The 20,313-nt window shown below is 31.7% G+C and overlaps 1 protein-coding gene across 1 annotated transcript in view; it reads right to left on the bottom strand.

Moving 5' to 3' along the window:
• Nucleotides 1–376: 376 nt before the first annotated feature.
• LOC127732404 (orexin receptor type 2-like) overlaps nucleotides 377–20,313 on the bottom strand; it is an 89,205-nt gene continuing 69,268 nt past the window's right edge. The window contains exons 4-6 of the mRNA XM_052241451.1: nucleotides 17,499–17,652; nucleotides 10,804–10,922; nucleotides 377–2,575 (exon numbers count right to left, since the gene is read on the bottom strand). Of these exons, the coding sequence (XP_052097411.1) occupies nucleotides 2,409–2,575; nucleotides 10,804–10,922; nucleotides 17,499–17,652 (440 nt within the window). The 3' untranslated portion in view covers nucleotides 377–2,408. The remainder of the gene's footprint in view (nucleotides 2,576–10,803; nucleotides 10,923–17,498; nucleotides 17,653–20,313) is intronic.

Below are 20,313 nucleotides of genomic sequence, written 5' to 3' on the forward strand. Positions count from 1 at the left end.
ACCAAACATGTTATCATCATTATACATGTAAAAGTACGTGACGTTTAGCGCGTTGAATATCACTTTTCTTCAGATGAAAACCTTCTAAAATATTACCAATATGGAATAATGGTGAATATTATCCCTCGTAGAATATATATTGCACTCTCAAGCTCGTGCATTATAACAAATCTACTCGGGACAGTATTCTCCAATATTCATGAAATAACCCAATATTATTAATCATAGTATTCGTTTAGTTTGACCATCAAATTTCGTCGTATTTTCCTTTTGTATAAACAATAAGGTTGCGTAACCCTTGTTTTAGTTAGGTTTATGGTTCCTGTATCATCAAATGTCTTTTAATTCATATACTTATACATTAAAACACATTAAGTCATAAAATAACAGCTACTTTATTGTAATCTTGTCACATTTACAACACTTACTACATGTATATCACAATCAGAGTCGAACTGGGAAAAAGGAAAATTATTTAACATTGATGTTTATAAAGTCCAGTAATCGCTGATCTTAAAACGTACAGCATTGAATTTACTATTGGACATTATGTGGCTCAATATCCAAATAGGTAAAACAAAACCCCATTAAATGATTTATCTATCAAACGGTTACCAAAGGAAGTATTTACAATGTAAATATATGTAACATAGTATTGTAGACAGCCACCAAACAATAACAAAATATACAATTACCGTCGTTCAATCTATTTAATTCCTTTTATATACTTCCTATATTGGTCTTACATAAAACTATAATACGACAATCGTCAAATTGAAGTTAAAAACTTATTTTGAGATAGAAGGATGAACATTTCAACTTGCACTTAGTAGTAACTCAATTTAGAAGTGTTGATGAAACCGTGTTGAATTTGAATGTGAAAGAAACTAACTACGAAATTTGCATTTTGTTTAGACACTCGTCTTTTGTTGAATACCTTTATATGTTAATCTCTAGATCAGTGTCTTTTTATTTTTTGTTGTTATAGAATTGTTGTCTCATTTACGTACATTAAGTTAAATCCATAAAAGTCAATTAATTATTAGTTGTGTTCATAGCAGTCGAAGGCTTTCTCAAATTTACTAGGGAACTCCCAAATCTGATTAGATTGAGGAACAGGCGATATCGTCTGCAAATTTTGTACACATAGTCTGAATAGATTCTGACAATAACGGAAGAACACAAAAGAAATTCAAAACAGTAACATAATCTTCCAAACCAGTGACCTACACTTGAAATGTTGAAGAGTTCAAAAGTGGATGGAGATCATGTTGGTATGATAAATTAACACAATACAATCATTCTAAATAACCAAGTGCAGAATATTTTACAAACAAAACGTTCGGAAATAAACCATGTGATTTTTACAGTCTGGAATAATAAATAAAACTAATATTAAGAATAAATCATTCAATTTCCAAAATCATTTGAAAAGAATAATATATGCTCACAGATAATAGGAAAGGTTTGTATTGTACAATGTTTATGGTACAGACAAAAAAGGAATACACCCTCAGTTTATCGTACAATGTTTATGGTACAGACGAAAAAGGAATACACCCTCAGTTTATCGTACAATGTTTATGGTACAGACGAAAAAGGAATACACCCTCAGTTTCATTTAAAAAAAGTATTTTCACCGGAAATTGATCAGATGTGATATGTAATTTTTAAAAGCACTATATATTATGACATTGACTTGTTTGGCCTATTGTTTGGAATGTGTATATTGCGGAACTACTCAGGGAACCGAGACGCGGAATTACCAGTGTTCCCAAACTTCATCCATAATATATTAACTATGATATATAACTCATCATTATATCATATGCATTGTCTTTATCAAATTTGTTATTGCTAGAAAAAAATCATTTTAATGGTGAATCATAAAGATACTGATTCACATTAAGTTTGATCATTATCCGGTATCAATAATCATTTGTCACAGTGTTGTAACGTGGAGTTCTCTCTAGAGAAAAAAAATCTCTGATCATTATTAAGAATTTTCAATCTTTCTATGAAAAAAAAGGACAGGAACTCATGAACTATGAATACAATGTTCCTCGATTGTTTTTTTTTTGTTGCTTTCTTACTTCTTTTATGGGTTATAAGTGAGGGATATAAGTTATCAGTTCACGATCGGTTTCGCGCATGTTTCTACGTAGTCATCTTATAATCACTTGTGGCTAAATATTACTGAATTTACTTTTGATCAGCTAGGCTATTGCGAAACATGCTGTCGTTATGATGATGAAACTTGGGCTGATGACAATAGAGAAATATTTTGTTTTTTTCGCAAAAAGATCCAATTTCGAGGTGAGGATGTGCATCATCGGACATATTTGTATTAATAGGACCTCCTCATTATGATATGCTTGATACGAAATGGTGTATGATTATACATTGTTTTATCTGACTGTTGTCAAGGAGATCTGCTCAGTATGACAACTGTGTCGTTGACCTTCATGGTTACTGTAATGTGTACTCGAGAAGGTCATTCCTGGTCTACTTGAATGTCTCTCTGTTATTCTGTACGAACACCGACATGCTAGAAAGAACTCTTTTCTGAATTTAGCTAAAATAAAAAAGATAAAAACAATTATCAGATATACAGAAACTCTTGTTCCGATTGTCCATTTCTGGAAAATTATTCATATAAAAAATTTCATTAAGTTCATGTTTTATAACCAACAGCGAAAACCCGTTTAAAGGTTGTAAAGAAATACAATGTTTTATAGTCACCGTCATGTAAATGGTTGTCCATCTTACAGACCATGGTAGATGATGAAAAACATTTTTATTTAAAGTGAATCATAGCCAGATGTGACATTTAACCATGTTACAAATGACTTGCTTTGTAATTACTTTCTTGCTTGTTGGTCAGTTTATGTTGTTTTGTATCTGAGAGCATTTTCATCTCTTTGATTTTACCTTTTGACACTGTCTTAGGGTTCATTCTGGCTATCTCTACATTTTGAATGTTATAGTTAAAATAGTAAAATTTTATGTAGGAGTTCCAAGAATTTTTATGTAAACAATGGGATTATGTAGGATTATGTTGTAACAACACTAAACTAATGAACCAAGGTAAATCCAGGTAATTATTGTGGAAAATAAAGAAAAAGAATAGTTTATATTACAATATTTTATTTAATAATTTCATAGCACATTTTGTGTAAATAATATTCAAAAGCACAATATCAATTTATAGGCATGATAGAAATATATATATGTTAAATTTTTATTCTTTGAATCAAAGCACTAAATTTTGAGTTACACTAAACAAAGCACCGAAAAGTACACTAAATTGACATTAAACATAGCACTCACACAGTAATACATTGCACTTAATTGAACATACAAGAGAATACAAAGTCTTAATCAATGTGCAGGAGATGAGAAGCAGCATATCCATACTCAACTGGAGTAAGCTCATCATTCTGTAACCTTGTTTTCAGTGTTTGCAGTCTGTCATCTATTTCCCTGTATTTTCTCTTTCTTGGAGTACGTTTCCCGCCAGCTCTGTATTAAATAAGTGTGAGAGCATGGAAGGCTTTTTCTTGTCTCAACAACTTGATCATGCTGAAGATGTTTGGGTGAGGTGCCTTTACTAACTTCTTTAGTTTACTATGCCAACATTCTAAATGATTTGTTGTTCTAGGACCTTCTGTTGCGTAGTGGTTCCATAGGCTTTGGTTGTTTTCTACCCAGTAGCTGGTTACATAGTCTGTAAAGATAAGGGTTGGTGTGTTAGTATCTGCATCATCGATGTCCTCCAGTGCGTTAAACCAAACATCTTCAACTGTATTGGGTGGTAAAAGTGGCAGAACTGCAGCTCTTCGAATGAGTTGGTGAATGTCGCCTTTTTCACTGTATTCAGTCTGCAAACCATGTTTCTGTGCCTCTCGCCAGATACACTGAGTGTAGTAGAAAAAGCACCCTTTAATGTTGATTCCTGGGAAGATTGAAGTGGCTGCGTTTCTGATGGCTATTTCGTAGTCGAGGAACATCGTGGCTGGTTGTAGTTGTATGTTGAATTGGTTACATAGATCTTGAAGAAAAGTGAGTAGCCTTGTGTATATCTGCTGATCTTTACCGGGTAGGAGACTGTAAACCAGTGGAAACATAGTACCATCAACTTTGGCGTGGAAAGTGTACAGCTGTGTTCCATCACAGTAGATGGTGTCTGCTGCTGCTAGATGTTTGAGGTTCTCTTGGGTATTGAATACAAGCATTCGATCATTGGTGTTATCATCTGCAAGTAGGAAAGGTTGTCCAGTAGTAGTTTCAGCCCATTCACCATCTACTGTGATATCTGCTACTGATGTTGGTAGTGCTGGTAATAGCTTGTGTCTCTCGTTGTAAAGCTGATCTTTGCATGAGTAGAAGGTTGGTATGTGTTAAACTAGTTGGTGTGTGTCATCATTCCATTCCCGGTCACGTAGTTCTAGTACATCGTCTACTCTGAGTTGCATTCTGTCTGAGTGTCTTGTGATTAGCATCCACTTTGGTTGGTATGTTGTTGTGTGTGTTGATAGTGGCAGGGCAGTTACGGGTAGAGCATTTCCAATAACATCTGTCTCCACGTCTTGCCTTTATCTGGAACTTGTAGGAATTGTGTACCAAGTTCTGGTTGCCTAATCTATTTGTTGTAAATCTGATATCTAACTGTGCATTAGCCATGATGAACTGAGAATGAACATCACAGGAAAAATCCGGCTATTTATAATAATACTTATTTGTTTGGTATAACTTGTGGTGTTCAGTTAAGACACTGAGCACAAGTTAATAGTGTTCAAAGCTAATCAGAGTTCAAAGTTTCTTAGCTTGGCTTGATCTATTAGGCAAATTTATACACTTGTCTATAATAATTGAGCACTTTTAGCATTACTTTTGATATTATATTCATTTTAATAAAATCATAATTTATTAAAATAATGAAATTAATAAATTCTTTGAGGCTGAAGTTGAAAGTGTTGGTTAAAATAAGTAAGCAATGAACGAGGTTGTTAAATGAGATATATGCTTTTTTGTGCTTCTTTGTTAAATATTTGTTTGTTTTTGTTGTGATTAAGATTGTGACACGGTGTTGACTGCTGTACCCTATTTTTACATTTTTACCTATTATGTCTGTTTGTTTTATTCACGCATCAAATGCTTTTACTTCCTTTTCTTTTGAATAATTTTATTTTCTAGAAATTCCATAATATTAGAAACACTTAATTTTAATACTTGATGCATGTTTTCAAAAAAAAAAGAATCAATTTTTTTACATATAAATAATAATTTTTATTTAATTTCCACATGTAAATTTCCCTTTGACCCAATTAGACACTAATGACTAAAACAACATATCTTGCAATAACAACATCTAATGTTCTTCCACTAATCTCCCATGTATGAATAGCCAGAATAGTAAAATACAAAATGTAGGAATAGCCAGAAGACACCTGTCTTAGGAACCCTATATACAGATTAAATAGTTTCTTCAATTTAAATATATTATATACAGTCTTACGGTTCAAATTTATCTTAGGCTGAGAAATTAAGTGCTATATAAAAAAAAAACAAGATGTAGTGTGATCTATAATTGCTTACTAATTATAACTCTGCATATATTAAAAAAGGTATAATTTGGAATTATCGTAAAACTGATAAATATTTCATATCTTAACATGACGTTTTAATTAAAAAAGATGAAATTTTCGAATAAGAGGTAGTAGCTCATTAAAGGACTGAAAACATGTTACACGGTAAGAATTACTAAGTAACAAAACGAAACTTGGCATCATATATCAAGAAGACTTGACATGTCATTAAAACAATTGATGATACGTCGCATCCGGTAATGTCATTACCAGATGAAGCTTGGTGCCATATGCATGAAGCTTTGACTAGTTGCTGAGAAACATACAAAAGAAATATATAGACGGACGAATGCATTGATGGACAGTGGTTAACCAATATGCCCCTCCCTTTGAGTGGGGATATATATATATTACAAGTATTTCATAACATAAAGTATAAAAAAGCCTCATTAAATTTACACGGCTTATAACTATGTACACCAGAAGCGCGTTTTGTCTACAAAAGGCTCATCAGTGACGTTCGAATCAAATTTATCAAAGGCCAAACAAAGTACGAAGTTGAACAGCATTGAGGATTCGAAATTCCGAAATGTTTTGTCAAATACATCTAAGATAATCTATGCCTGGGGGAGAAAATCCTTAGTATTTTGAACAATTCAACGAGCGACTGTCTTGTGACAGGGTTAACCAAATTCAAATTGGATTTAAGATTTCCCAACTGTTGTTAGGGTATACAGAACGGACACTATCACTTCCAGAAGTTCCAAAATATTTTTGTGACTTCTCAAATTACTATTTGTATATAAAAGAAAATTAGGAGTATATACGTCAATGAGACAACATCCTAACGAATTCAAGAAATGAACGTACAATCTGTCAAGCTCCGAATTGTACCTAGTCTAAAAACACATTTGCCATCAAAATCCAATTCTGCAATTAACTTAAAAAAGTGTGACATACTTTTATTGAAAGATAACCACTAACGAGGTTCCTGAAACTGTGCACATGTGGCGGGTTAAAACTAGTATTTTTTCAGATCAAAACCCTTTGTTCCCTCCCTGACAGACATGTTTTGTTCCCGGTATGCATGGTCTTGAACTATTGAAATGCCATTACAACTTTAAAATCATGATTACAAAGTTTTCAGAAAAAAAACAATAGCGCCAAAATAAGAACAGTTTTGATAAATTCATAATATAAGATATTTAATCGAAGCGACCATTGTTTACCTACAAGAAACCATTTGCACTGTTGTGACATATTATTGTTTTAACGAAGAAATTAAATGTCAGATAAAATACTTGTGATAGTTATAAATGAACAATAAGCAATTGTAAAATGTCAGCGGATCCTTCGTAAAAATGAAATAAGATATTGAAGCGCCTACTCAGTAATACAGATGTCTGTTTCTCGTCGCCTCTTCAGACAAATGTACAATTCTCTACATAAAAAAGCCGCCACAGATTTGTCTAATTTGCACTTTTAATGTGTTTGAAATTAACTTTTATCCATAGAACCTTTTTAGTACTATTATCTAACATACAGAATCATCGGGTATTTACATATTTATCATGATAAAACTTTCGTGAGATGGAGCAATATAACGTTGTTTCTTTCAATGATATTTAGAAATGATTCTAAATGCATGTTTTAACCGTTCCACTTCAAGAGAAGTTCATATTGTAAAATATCGTTTATTTAAAGCAGTGTAATTAGAACAAATGTCCTGGATGGATTTTAAAGTGAAATATTTGAACCAAATCTTTCATTCTTGCCATTTTAGTAGCGGAAAGCATGCAAGGTCATTAATCTGGAGGCGACAAACTCCATGAAGCACAGCAGCTACTACTACTAATCTGATGTTGATATTTATTGTTGATCTTACGTGAACTGGATTCTGACATGTCTGTGACAACCTCCAAAGTTTCTGCTGAACATCTTTGACGACAAACTTATAATTGTGGATTTTGAAAATGCATGCATCCTGTTTTTTGTTCTTTTTTAATTATCCAGAAAATATGTAGACTGTCCCTATCCACTTTAAACATTTAATTGAACGCTACTTATGGATTTGACTATCCCTTGGGATCTTCCTTCTCTCTTTTTTACCAACCGTACGATATGTGTAAGCATTGAAAACATTAATATACATTAAATAGTGATAATTAGGTAAAAGAAACATGTGTTTTTCAAGAGTTTTCAACCTCATGCATACATTGCATGCCCATATTTGGCATAACGTTTTGGAATATAGGGGTTTCAGTGCTCTTCTACTTTATACTTGAGGTGCCTTTTCAACTGCATTTGATTCAGAGGCCATTGATGAGATTTGTGAAGCAGAAACGCGTTTCTAATCTACTAAATAATATGCCTGTTATCTGTGATGGAAAGATGCCATTGCTGTTGGGCGGTTCGTCCCAGATGATATCACCAGCCAAGTGGTTAGCCATGAAATATGATTTTAGTAATTTTTGTAAATGCCCTGTTCATAAAACTTTAAAACCATCCAAAATCTCCCCCTTCCCCGGTGGGTTTCAAAGCTCTTTACTTCAGAATTGATTTGTCCTTCTAAATATATTTATTGGAATACCTTTGACGTGTCTTGTATAGACGAGATTATACAATTGGTGTCTTTAATGATTCAGTAATGATCAAATTTTACTAACATTTCAAGAACTATCATGACTGCGTGACTTATCTACAATGGTTATATTTTTATCTATTACAAAATAAAAAAAATTAATGGGGCGACAATTCTAGTGAAGTTGAAACTTCATGACAATTCCTATCTGATTTCCATTATAACGATAAAAACACGAGTTTTGCAGTTTCAAGATATAATTGAAATCAAAGAATCGACCACATAATGGCTAAAACAAATCAACAAACCATTATGGCTAAACACAAAAGACAAAGAAACACACGAAACAGTTCACAAACTATGGTTTTTATCTATCTACGAGTAAATAGAGTTCAAGGATACCAGTACAATCTAATTTCAGAAATAAATCTGTTTTAAGCTTTTTTAATGGAAAAATGGAGTTGATATAAACCCAACTATACATTATGGGGTTTTCTCATTGTTGAAGGCCGTACGGTTGCCTATAATTGCTTACATCCACTTCATTTGAACTTTGGTGGATAGTTTTCTCATTGGCAATCATACCATATGATATCCTTATTTTTATATCTATTTTGTTTTTAGGATTAGAAGGGTTCCTGAAGGTGGTCAGGTCACATGCTAATATTATACAAACGCTCATTGTTTTGAGTGTCAGTCCGTACCTGTATAGATTCGCAAATCCTTAGATAGCAAATTGATTCAAGAAACTTGAGGGATTTATATAATTGTATCCAATATCATTGTATAATCATATTTCATTTCGACTTGTATATATGTAATAAAATAGAAATGTTTAAATACAATATGACGCGATCTATAATTATGATTGTTCTGCAATAGAATTTATCAAATTAAATCATGTATTTGTTTAAAAATCCCCAAACTAATTTAATAATCAGTACAGGTTTTCGTGATTGACAATTGCTATTTTTTCATTTTGATTTAGCAAGTCTGGAATTTGGAACCTTGTCCGTCTTTCTATGCCTGCAATCTTTCAGATTAGTGTGAATTGGTTGCAATGATATTTTAAAAGAATTTCAACCAGTATTTGAGGGCACAAGACATCACCTATTTGAACTTTTCTATACATTGGAATACACTAAACGAAATATGAATGTTTAGTATAAAAATAAGAAGATTTTATATTATTGCCAATGAGAAACTCTCCCCCAGAGACAAAATGACGTAGAAGTTAGCGACTATCAGTCATTCTACAGCGTTCAACAATGAAAAAAACCCATACCGCACATCGCATAGTAAGTTATAAAAGGCTCCAAAATGACAAATTCAAACGAGAAAACTAACGGCCTGAATTATGTACAAAACAAAAAAACGAAAAACAAATATACTATACAGCAACAAATGGCAACCACTGAATTAGAGGCTCCTGACTTGGGATAGACACAGAAAAATGTGGAGGGTTTAAATTATTAGCTGGCGCCCAACCCTCCCCTTATCCGAGACAGTGGGGAACACAGAACAACACAAGAACAAGTTGTACAAAACAATAAACGAAAAAAAGATATGATAAACAGCAACAAACGAGAACCACTCAATTACAGGCTTCGGACTTGGGACAGGTAAATATAGAATGTGCAGGGTTAAGCATGTTTGCGAGCGACCAATCCCCCTAACCTGGGACAGTGGCGTGACAGCACAACATAAGAACAACCTTTAAAAACACGATTGAAAAGGGCCTAACTCATGAGATCGATACAAAACACAAAGAAACAAAGTACTGATATGAGAGTATTCGCAGTAGCTGAAAACTAATTTAAAGACAAAAACAACTAATAAAACAATCATGCATCTTAGACTGAAATAGCAATCAGTACACATCCAATATACAATAGATTTAGTGTAAAAACATCATTTACAGTCAGAGAAAAACATGACCTTGCGCAATGCCAAAATATTGGTTCTTCTTTAATATAGAAATAAGAAGATATGGTATGATTGCCAATGAGACAAGTCTCCGCTACAGACCAAATGATAAAGAAGTTAACAACTATTATAGGTCATCGGACGTCTTCATCAATGAGCAAAATCCATACCGCATAGTCATATATATAAGGCCCCGAAATGACAAACGTAAAACGATTCAAACGAGAAAACTTAAAGTTTAGTTAAAACAAATATACACAAGATATGCCTGTTGTCACATAAAAACTTGATTTATAAATAATAAAATACAATAAAATTTAAAATAATGGATATACGTCATTTTAATTTGTGTTTAGATATTTTATTTGCATTGGGAATAATAAAATTATGTAATATTTGATTAGTTCTTCTGTTTTCTGGTCTTTATTTATGTTCAATGATAGGAAGAATACTCAAACCTGTTTGAAAAAGGAAGCTCTAATTGTGTTAAAGTATTTATCAGTTGAAATATAACTTTCATTTAGATTGACATTTAATGATGAAGTTCAAAAATCTGTCAAATATGCATGACATTTTGAAAAGTTATGATATATTTTTACTGAAAGTTATAGAATTAGACATTTTCATAACAATGATGTTGTAAAAAACCCCAACTAAAACGTCTCAAGTCGAAGTAACGAAATAAGAAAATTTTAAAACTGTACTCACCACTCATAAAGTTATAAATGATTGGATTTGTCGAACTGTTCAGATAAGGCAACCAATGTGCAATGTAGTTGTAAGCTCTAAAGCCATTATCTGGTATGGACTTGTGAACCCCTGCATACCTACAACATATTGTATGCTTTTACACATGTAAAAAAAATTTCACCTGAATATCCTATAATACCAAATATCTAAATCATTTAATGTCGATTATTATAATTCAAAAAGAAAGTATTTCGGGATTATTTATATGTATAGTTTCTAAATTATGTTATTTGTTTAAAAAAAAAACCAATGTATTGGCAGTCTGACAAAAAATATTTGAAAATCATATATTGTATTAGAAATTTGCAATTGCAGTTTGACGTAAACAAATATTGCATATGCGAACTTACTAAAAAAACAGCAAACTAGAGGTCGCAGGAACCCGAATCGCCCACCTCGTAAAATATGCAACAGTAAAAGCCATCTTCATATAATTCAATTTCCGATTTTCTTGTAGATGTTGTCTTGCTGATCAGTTTTACACTTAACAATTTCTATGTATTGCTGATAATTGAATACAAATGCTTAAATTGGTCGAATAGTGTCTTCTGCGGGGAGTGACTCCTACATTTATAAGAAGTTGATCCACAAAATCAGTTTTGTTTAAAAATTTAAAGATCTTAAGACAACTTATAATTAATTAAATTTTCTATAAAATTATTATTGCAAATAACGTGTTAAATGGGTATACATTTTTTTAAAGGGCAATAACTCCTAAAAAGAGATTTTTGACATATCATAGATCACGTCTAGCTGATTATTTTTGTGGTGTACAGTTTCTCTATATCTGTTATTTTTTTCGAGATTGTAGCCAAAAGCGCAAAAATGGGTGAAAATTGTCATTAAAGGACAACAACACCTATAAGGAGTCGACACGATTACAATGATTTTTATTTCTTTGTAGATGCTACTGTGCTGATCATTGTTGCTATTTACAGATTCTATCTATCTTCTTTAGTTTTCATCAAAAATACTAAGGATGGATAAAAATCCTGATGAAAGGCAATAGCTACTATAAGGAGTCAACTGACGATTTCGATCGTGTTGATCTATTTGTAGGTATTGTCGAGCGGATCATCTTTATTTTTTTTTAAAGTTTTTCTCCATCCATTGTAGTTTTCATGAGTATAATCAAAACGCACATGAAATGGAGACACATCGGCATTTAAGAGCATTGTAATCACATTCAACTATTCTATAATGAGTTGACTGACGATTTTTTCGTCAGATTCATTTGTAGATCATTTCTAGAATATTTTTTACTGTTAGTTTCTATCTTTAATAGTTTTCAAAGTAATTGCGAAAAAGGCAAAATTGGTTAATCAGGGAACATTTCAGAGACAATAACTCCGATTCTTCTAAAGATATCAGGGTAGATAGATCTTCAACTATTGATCATTTTTTTCTGTTCGGAACGAAATGAGCATGATATGTAAAGAATGATTAACACCACCATTGTCACGTTTCAAGTCATTCGGCTAAGAGGTATCAGAGGAGAATTTTTATTTAAGTTCACGTCGGGCGACGACGACGAAGGTCCCACACATTTGTTTAAATGTCATGTATTAGAAAACATAATAAAATATAAATTCTTTTTTCAAAATAAACGAAAAGGGAAGATTTAACTAAGATATACGCGCATTACTCTCCATTCATTACAGAAACGATTGAATATATTTCCCTTATTTAAGCACGTTAAACAACATACGTAGAATACAAATTGCTTTCGGATAAGATTTTCATTTTGCTCTTTCGTGATTGCAGATAAAAAAAATCCTAATATTCTGTAGAAGTATCTGTTTCAGTCGTAATTACCAACAAATAAGATGTTCTAAAAAGTATGTTATACATGAACACCTCTTGTCAGATATATTCCTCTAACAAACGATCTTCTAATCTGCATTCTTAAAACTGTTTCTCGCTATTTGGATTTTTTTGAGTCCTTTTTGGTAATATAGCTCTTTAAATGTTTCCGTTCTTATACATCCTTGGCCTTCAAATATTCGGTTTTGAGCATTCCTGATGAAGGTAAATTCAGGACAGCACTTCGGAGGCATAAAATTTATAACGCGTTGATTTTATTTTTTTCAAGTATTACACATTTTCATCATGGCTAAGATAATGAAACAAAATTAAATATTGTAGAATATAGTATAGTATTTCTAAACTAGCAGGTTTTCTTGCATTTAAGTAGGAAGCACTTTTTCTAATTAAATTGCAAATATTACCAAACGAACAAAAACGTATTCAATTATCGTTTCTTAAAATATCTTTGCAAAGTAATGAACACAGAGAAGAAGACTGACTGTTATAATTCGTAAATATTCAATTAACTTTTTTACGGACATTTGACCAAAATATCGTCCGCCTGTTTTAAGAATGCAGATTAGAAGATCGATTGTTAGAGGAATATATTTGACAAGAGGTGTTCATGTATAACATACTTTTTAGAACATCTTATTTGTTGGTAATTACGACTGAAACAGATACTTGTACAGGATATTAGGATTTTTTTTTATCTGCAATCACGAAAGAGCAAAATGAAAATCTTATCCGAAAGCAATTAGTATTCTACGTATGTTGTTAAATGTGCTTTCTATGCATTAATAGGAGGGAATAAAAGGCATTTTTTTGGGAAAATTCATTCTATGATGACTCATAGTTTTCAATTAACAATGTCATAAAACTTATTGCATTGAAGTAACTAGACATATATATATATATATAATTATAAACATTTTTGTTTCTCTATTTTCTTTGATTATATTTGATTACTACCAAGAAATAAAAAAAACACAATAATATTAAAGCTATCTGAATATCCTGAAAGAAATAGATCTTTCCCCATTATTGATCGATTGCAGCGCCTTAATAAAAGACAAATGGTTATATCATTACTGAAGCAGTTTGCCATATTTAAAACTCATCATGCCAATCGTTTTGTCGGAACATCAATTATAACAGGTGCGCGAATTTGAAAACAGGCGTAACATAGTCAAACCAACCTTAATATATAAAACAGTGATGACAAAAACAAAACATGATTAATTGTTCAGTTTTTCTCCCAATAAAACCAGCAGCAAAGTAAATCAAAAGGATACTAGTAATGTGTGGGTATAAATGAAATTGCAGTCCAATCCCATAACCTAAGTTGACAGCAAAACAGGTTTACTGTATTCTGAAGCTTACCATTGTTAAAATTAAGAGTGTAGCTAGAACACCTGAAGTTGATGTATTATGATGTATGACGCTGTCAGGGTAATTTGACCTGTCAAGTTCTGTTCTTACTTTCAAATCTATCAAGAATAATATATCGTAAAACAGTTACAAGCCATTGTTCCACTACTAAATTGTCTATTCTTCTTACCAGTACACTTGGTACAATCAAAAACCTGATAATAAATTGTTCAAATAAGGCCTTCGAAAATAGTGGAATTAATTACTTTTGGAGTGTCAAGAACTCGTTGGAAGTACTTGATAAATTGCATGCATATATTGGTGATTTTGAATCTGTTCAAAGTTTTGATTTTTCTACCCTATATACCACATTGCCTCATATTCTCATTAAGAAAAAATTCACACACCTAATTAAATGGGCATTTAAAAAGTCAGAATGTGAATATATATGTTCAAACTCTTTTAGGTCATTTTTTAGTAGCAATAAACAAAAAAACTATGTCAATTGGACATGCTTTGATACTATATATGCCCTTGAATTTTTACTAGATAACATTTTTGTTCGCTTTGGAGATTCCGTATATCGTCAGGTTATCGGAATTCCAATGGGGACTAACTGTGCACCACTTATTGCGGACCTTTTTTTGTATTGCTATGAGTTACAATTTATGACAAAAATCAGCAAAGACCCATCGAAACAACATCTGATACACAAATTTAATAATACTTTTAGATATTTGGATGATATTTTGGCTCTCAATAATGACGACTTCAGTATGTATACTAAAGAAATTTATCCTGTTGAACTTACTTTAAATAAAGCTAATACTAACAATGACCACTGCCCTTTCCTCGATCTTGATATCTATATCATTAACGGAAAGCTTAATACTAAAATATATGATAAAAGAGATGATTTTTCATTTCCTATCGTTAATTATCCATTTTTAGATGGTGACGTTCCCTTGTCACCATCTTACGGTGTTTATATATCTCAACTTGTACGATTCGCTCGTGTATGTAACAATGTTTTAGATTTTAACGAGAGAAATTTATGTATTACTGAAAAATTATTACACCAGGGTTTTCGATATCACAAACTAGTCAAAACATTTACTAAATTTTATCATCGGTATAAGGACATCATTCGTAAATATAGCTCAACATGCAGACTTCTTATACGTTCAGGTATTTCACATCCAATTTTTTATGGAAATATTCTTTATAAAGCACAAAAATGTCAGTATTCACCTCTGAAGCTAACAAAACCTTTAAATAGACTTATTAAGAAGGGATATAGTTACGATACTGTTGTCAGGTCATTAAAGATTGCATATTTTGGCGTTAATATTGATTCACTTATAGGGTCTTTGCATCGGCACTAAACACATTTATTTAAAAACCAGTTGTTGGCATGACACGGGTTATGTTCTTCTCATATATGTTATGATGGTATGATACTAAACCCCTAACGGGAAGGATTGTGCCTGATATTCATATGATGAAGACATAATCTTTCAATCAGTTTAATTGAAGTCTGGAGCTGGCATGTCAGTTAACTGCTAGTAGTCTGTTGTTATTTATGTATTATTGTCATTTTGTTTATTTTCTTTGGTTACATCTTCTGACATCAGACTCGGACTTCTCTTGAACTGAATTTTAATGTGCGTATTGTTATGCGTTTACTTTTCTACATTGGCTAGAGGTATAGGGGGAGGGTTGAGATCTCATAAACATGTTTAACCCCGCCGCATTTTTGCGCCTGTCCCAAGTCAGGAGCCTCTAGCCTTTGTTAGTCTTGTATTATTTTTAATTTTAGTTTCTTGTGTACAATTTGGAGTTTAGTATGGCGTTCATTATCACTGAACTAGTATATATATTTGTTTAGGGGCCAGCTGAAGGACGCCTCCGGGTGCGGGAATTTCTCGCTGCATTGAAGACCTATTGGTGACCTTCTGCTGTTGTCTGTTCTATGGTCGGGTTGTTGTCTCTTTGACACATTCCCCATTTCCATTCTCAATTTTACAGTAAATATAGCACTACCTGTACTTCTTGTGTAGGTCGATTATTCTTTTCTGTCTGGGCCTAGTGGTATGTATAGATATTCGTTCATACTAGAAACGTTCAGATTATGAAATTGGTTGGGAGAATGAACATATTTGTAGTCTCTATATACGTTTAAGGAACCCAACGACAAGAGATCGTAACAAATCAATCATAGTTTACCACTTGAATATCTATACATTTCATTTACATTTAATTTACAATTTCGGTTCGATATTAATTATAAATGCTTTGAAGTGAAAGTAAATCGCAAAACAATAAATACAACGACTTTTGCTTTCAGATACATGTGGCTTTTTGCTGGAATCGGATATTCTGGGTTTAATCCCCGGCCGAGTCAAATTAAAGACTTGTAAATTTGTGTTTGCTGTTTCTCCGCTAAGCACGCGACATTTAGAAGTAAGAGTAAAGACTGATCGGCTCGAAGTTAGAATAATGTGTCTATTTTTTCCTCCTGACTTTTATCGATCTTGTGAACTATAGAACGTTAAAAATCCGGCTCAGTGTGTCGGTCTAGTACAAAGCAGGGTCAATATTAATGATATTATTATGTTTCTCCTACATATGCATTTATTTTGCCACTGGACGGTAAACAACCATCAAACCCAGCATTCTTTTGAAATCAGCCTTTTTTAATCAACGACATTTTCTAATTGATGTAAGGTATATATTTCCTTATCTATATTTCTTTTATTTTTAGTGAATAAAATTTCATAGTTTATAGTTACTCAAAGGGTTTGTCTTACACAACTTGCAAAGACCTGATACTTATTAGAAAGTCAACAATAACTATCAGGATTTTTTTTATTGTTGACAGATGTTTGGATTTGTGTTATTATTGAAGTAAATTTAAGTTGTCAAATGTTCAAAAACATGTCTTAATAATTGCTGGCAAACTTCAGAAAAGGATTTTATCATGTTGTAAAAAAATATGCACTTTTCTGAATTTCTTGTTTACTAAAAAGCTTGTCTGTTAGAAGGAGTCAGAAACTTGTTCTATGGCTTGCTAAGCTTTTAACATGAGCCTTTAATTTCTCTTAATGTAAGCTGTAAATTGTAATTATATCTCGTATTGATGACTAAATAAATGGTAAGACTACACTGAAAAACAACGTTGTTGTTTTAAATAAAACGATATCTTAATAATTCAGTACGATTTATTTTTTAAATTCACAGAAATCGAAGAACATTCATTTTCTTTCAATAGCGAGTAGGTCTTGGTATTTATCGTATAAAATGGTAATTAGAATATTAAATGTCAGTCTATCGGTTGACTGCAATCTCAAACGTATGGAGAATTTAATCGCAGTATTAAGCTAATCGAGTATATATAAAAATAAATTATACAATATTAACATAATTATATAAAAACTATTGCTGTCTCACAACTTGCATGCCCAAGAATTACCCACCTGAGTATATTTAGCAAATGAACTGGAAAGTAACAAACAGCAAAAGCCACAACAACTGAAATCAACATTTGTGCCGCTTTACGTCTTGCTGCAAGCTGGTCATTAGCAATATTCATCTTCTTACTATCCATCATTGGTCTGGAGGATGCTGTAACTATTGACAAGAAAATTTGAACAACAGCATTGATAACGATAAGAAAGAGTAAAACATCAATTTTAATCATACTAAATTTACAGGTGTCATGCCAATAAAACTGAACACATATTTATATGTGGTGAATTAGTTCTTAGGTAATGCATTATCATGTTATATTAAGGACGAGTCTAGCTATGGAATCAATATGACCATCGTCCCTATCAATAGAAATTGTCAAAAAAATATTGTATTTGGAACTTAATTGGTTTACACGCCTCCCTGAACAAAGTACATGAAATATCTGTATTGAGATCATTAACTTTTAAAGAATTAGCCTTTTCATTTACAAATGTACTCGATTATAAGGCTTTTTAATCTTTTTTTATTATGTACAACTTCTATATAATAAACTATCAAAATCATCATAGTTTTTACTGTGAAACTATGAAGTTTAGGAATTTAAAACAGACAGGGAAACTTTCGTCATCTTTCAGTGAAGAAAATCAATATCTAGCTGAAAGGTTGCAATATAAGAATACACTGATAAAATGAATTGCCAATAAGAAACTAAATATTCGAAAAAAAAACCGTGTCAAAAAGTGAACGTCTGACAATCTATTTAAATGTTTTCGAAAATAAACTTGGAAAATTCCATGAATAATCTACTGTTGCAATTGGTTATGCATATCAACAGTCAACACACAATAAATATGGAAATTACGCTTAATTGTACAGAAACAACCTTCATAATCTTGAAAAATATTATATCTTTTTTGAATGGTCGCGTGTTACATTGTATTTATTTATACAGATCAGTAAAAATGAAGATGTTATCACAGAAACGTTATGGTATTTGAGTGCTGTTTAGCGCTTGTTGTGTCTATTACAAGTAAAGTAAGTTATGTTTATTGTGTAATAATCAGGGGTGATCAAGAAAATATCCCATTTCGTTATCATAAGTAATTAGTTATAATGGTAACCACTGGCTTGTTAATCTGTTATATACGCAGAGAACATCTTTAAGTAATTTTGACTATTATCATAACTCAAATGGAATCCTAATTTTTTACTTATATCTCTAGAAGAATGAAATAATGCATAATTATGATCGCTGCTAATAAAAATATTCCAATATTACAAATCAATTTGTACAGTATCAAATATAAGTGCATTTCACTAAAACTAATTCTTCACTGTTTTATTCTGAAAAGACGCCGAGAAGTTTTATATTGTAAAAATTTATTGAATAATTATGTTGTATAATTTTACCATTCATGTTAAATTTTTATTATGTACAAACATATTGTTTTAGTTGATTATCGTCTCTCATAAATCTGTACAGATTGGCGTATGTATAAAATGTATCTTTTATAAATGTATTGTGTAATTTTATGCATAAGGTGAGACGTAAATAAAATATTGAATTGAATTGAATTGTGAAAAATGGAGAAATCTTCTCCACAAATTATAACCAACAGTAGTATACACTGCATACGTTGGGACCGATTAGTTGTCGATATCTTACTTCAAAAATTCTTTATCTATATTATTTATCAATGAGAAGAGTAATAAGGTTATGCTATCAATAAGAAAAAAGAGGAAGCAAAGCAAAGATACGAAATAAAATCTAAAGTGGCCCTCATAATTTTCAACAAACTTCTTTTCCTATCTTTCTAACAAATTAAACTAATTAGTTGTGTAATACACGTGCATATGCATGTAATCAGCATATCATTCAAAGATTTGAATTCCAAAAGTTAAAAGGTGAAATATTATACTTAATTATACTTCATGTAAAAATGCCAGATTTTGATTGGTTAATACGAGGGAGAAAATTTACTCTATCCTATGGTAAATACTATATTACCCTTCACGGAGACGCTTGATCAAGTGTGCGCTTTTTTAAATATGGATGATTGTTATGTACAAGACATCAGAGTTTATTACTTTGAATTTGAAATTTAATAGACAGTAATAACAGAACATTCAGTATAATAAATTAAATAACACATACCCCTCGAAAAGACATTGTCAAACTTGGCTTCGCCTCAGTTGACAATGTTTTCTCGGGGTAACAATCTGCTCTATCACCCTCTCAGCTATGTGTTATTTATATAATGTGTACACATGACGACATTCTGCAATCATTTGCCAAAACAAAACGTTGCAAAAAGGGGCATGAAAATGTTACATGTGTCCTCACATTCGATTCAAATAAATATTTCAATCCTTTGAGTAATGCCCTTTCGAAAACAATTGTCATTTATCTATCAAGAGATCAAATCAACATTTCTTGCCTTTTCATCATATTTTTATTGAAAAAAATTGCTTTAATAAAATCGGTCAAAACAAAGTGCAAGTGCCCATTTCAATATTTTTTAGACCTATATCATGTAAATCAGGAATTGACAGCAACATACGGACGGCCTGACAGAAAATATCCTATAACTCATACATAAAAAGTAAAATAACAAAAATACCGAAATCCAAGGAACATTCAAAACGGAAAGTCCCTTAACAAATGGCAAAATCAAAAGCTCAACAATATCAAAATACATAAAACAATCTTGAAATAATAGAACAATCTTGAAATACATATAATATATACAGATAAGAAGATGTGGTATGAGTGCCAATGAGACAACTCTCCATCCAAGTCACAATGTGTAAAAAGTAAAT

This window comes from Mytilus californianus, unplaced genomic scaffold, assembly GCF_021869535.1.
Source record: "Mytilus californianus isolate M0D057914Y unplaced genomic scaffold, xbMytCali1.0.p SCAF_1, whole genome shotgun sequence".
NCBI classification, from domain to species: Eukaryota; Metazoa; Mollusca; class Bivalvia; order Mytilida; family Mytilidae; genus Mytilus; species Mytilus californianus.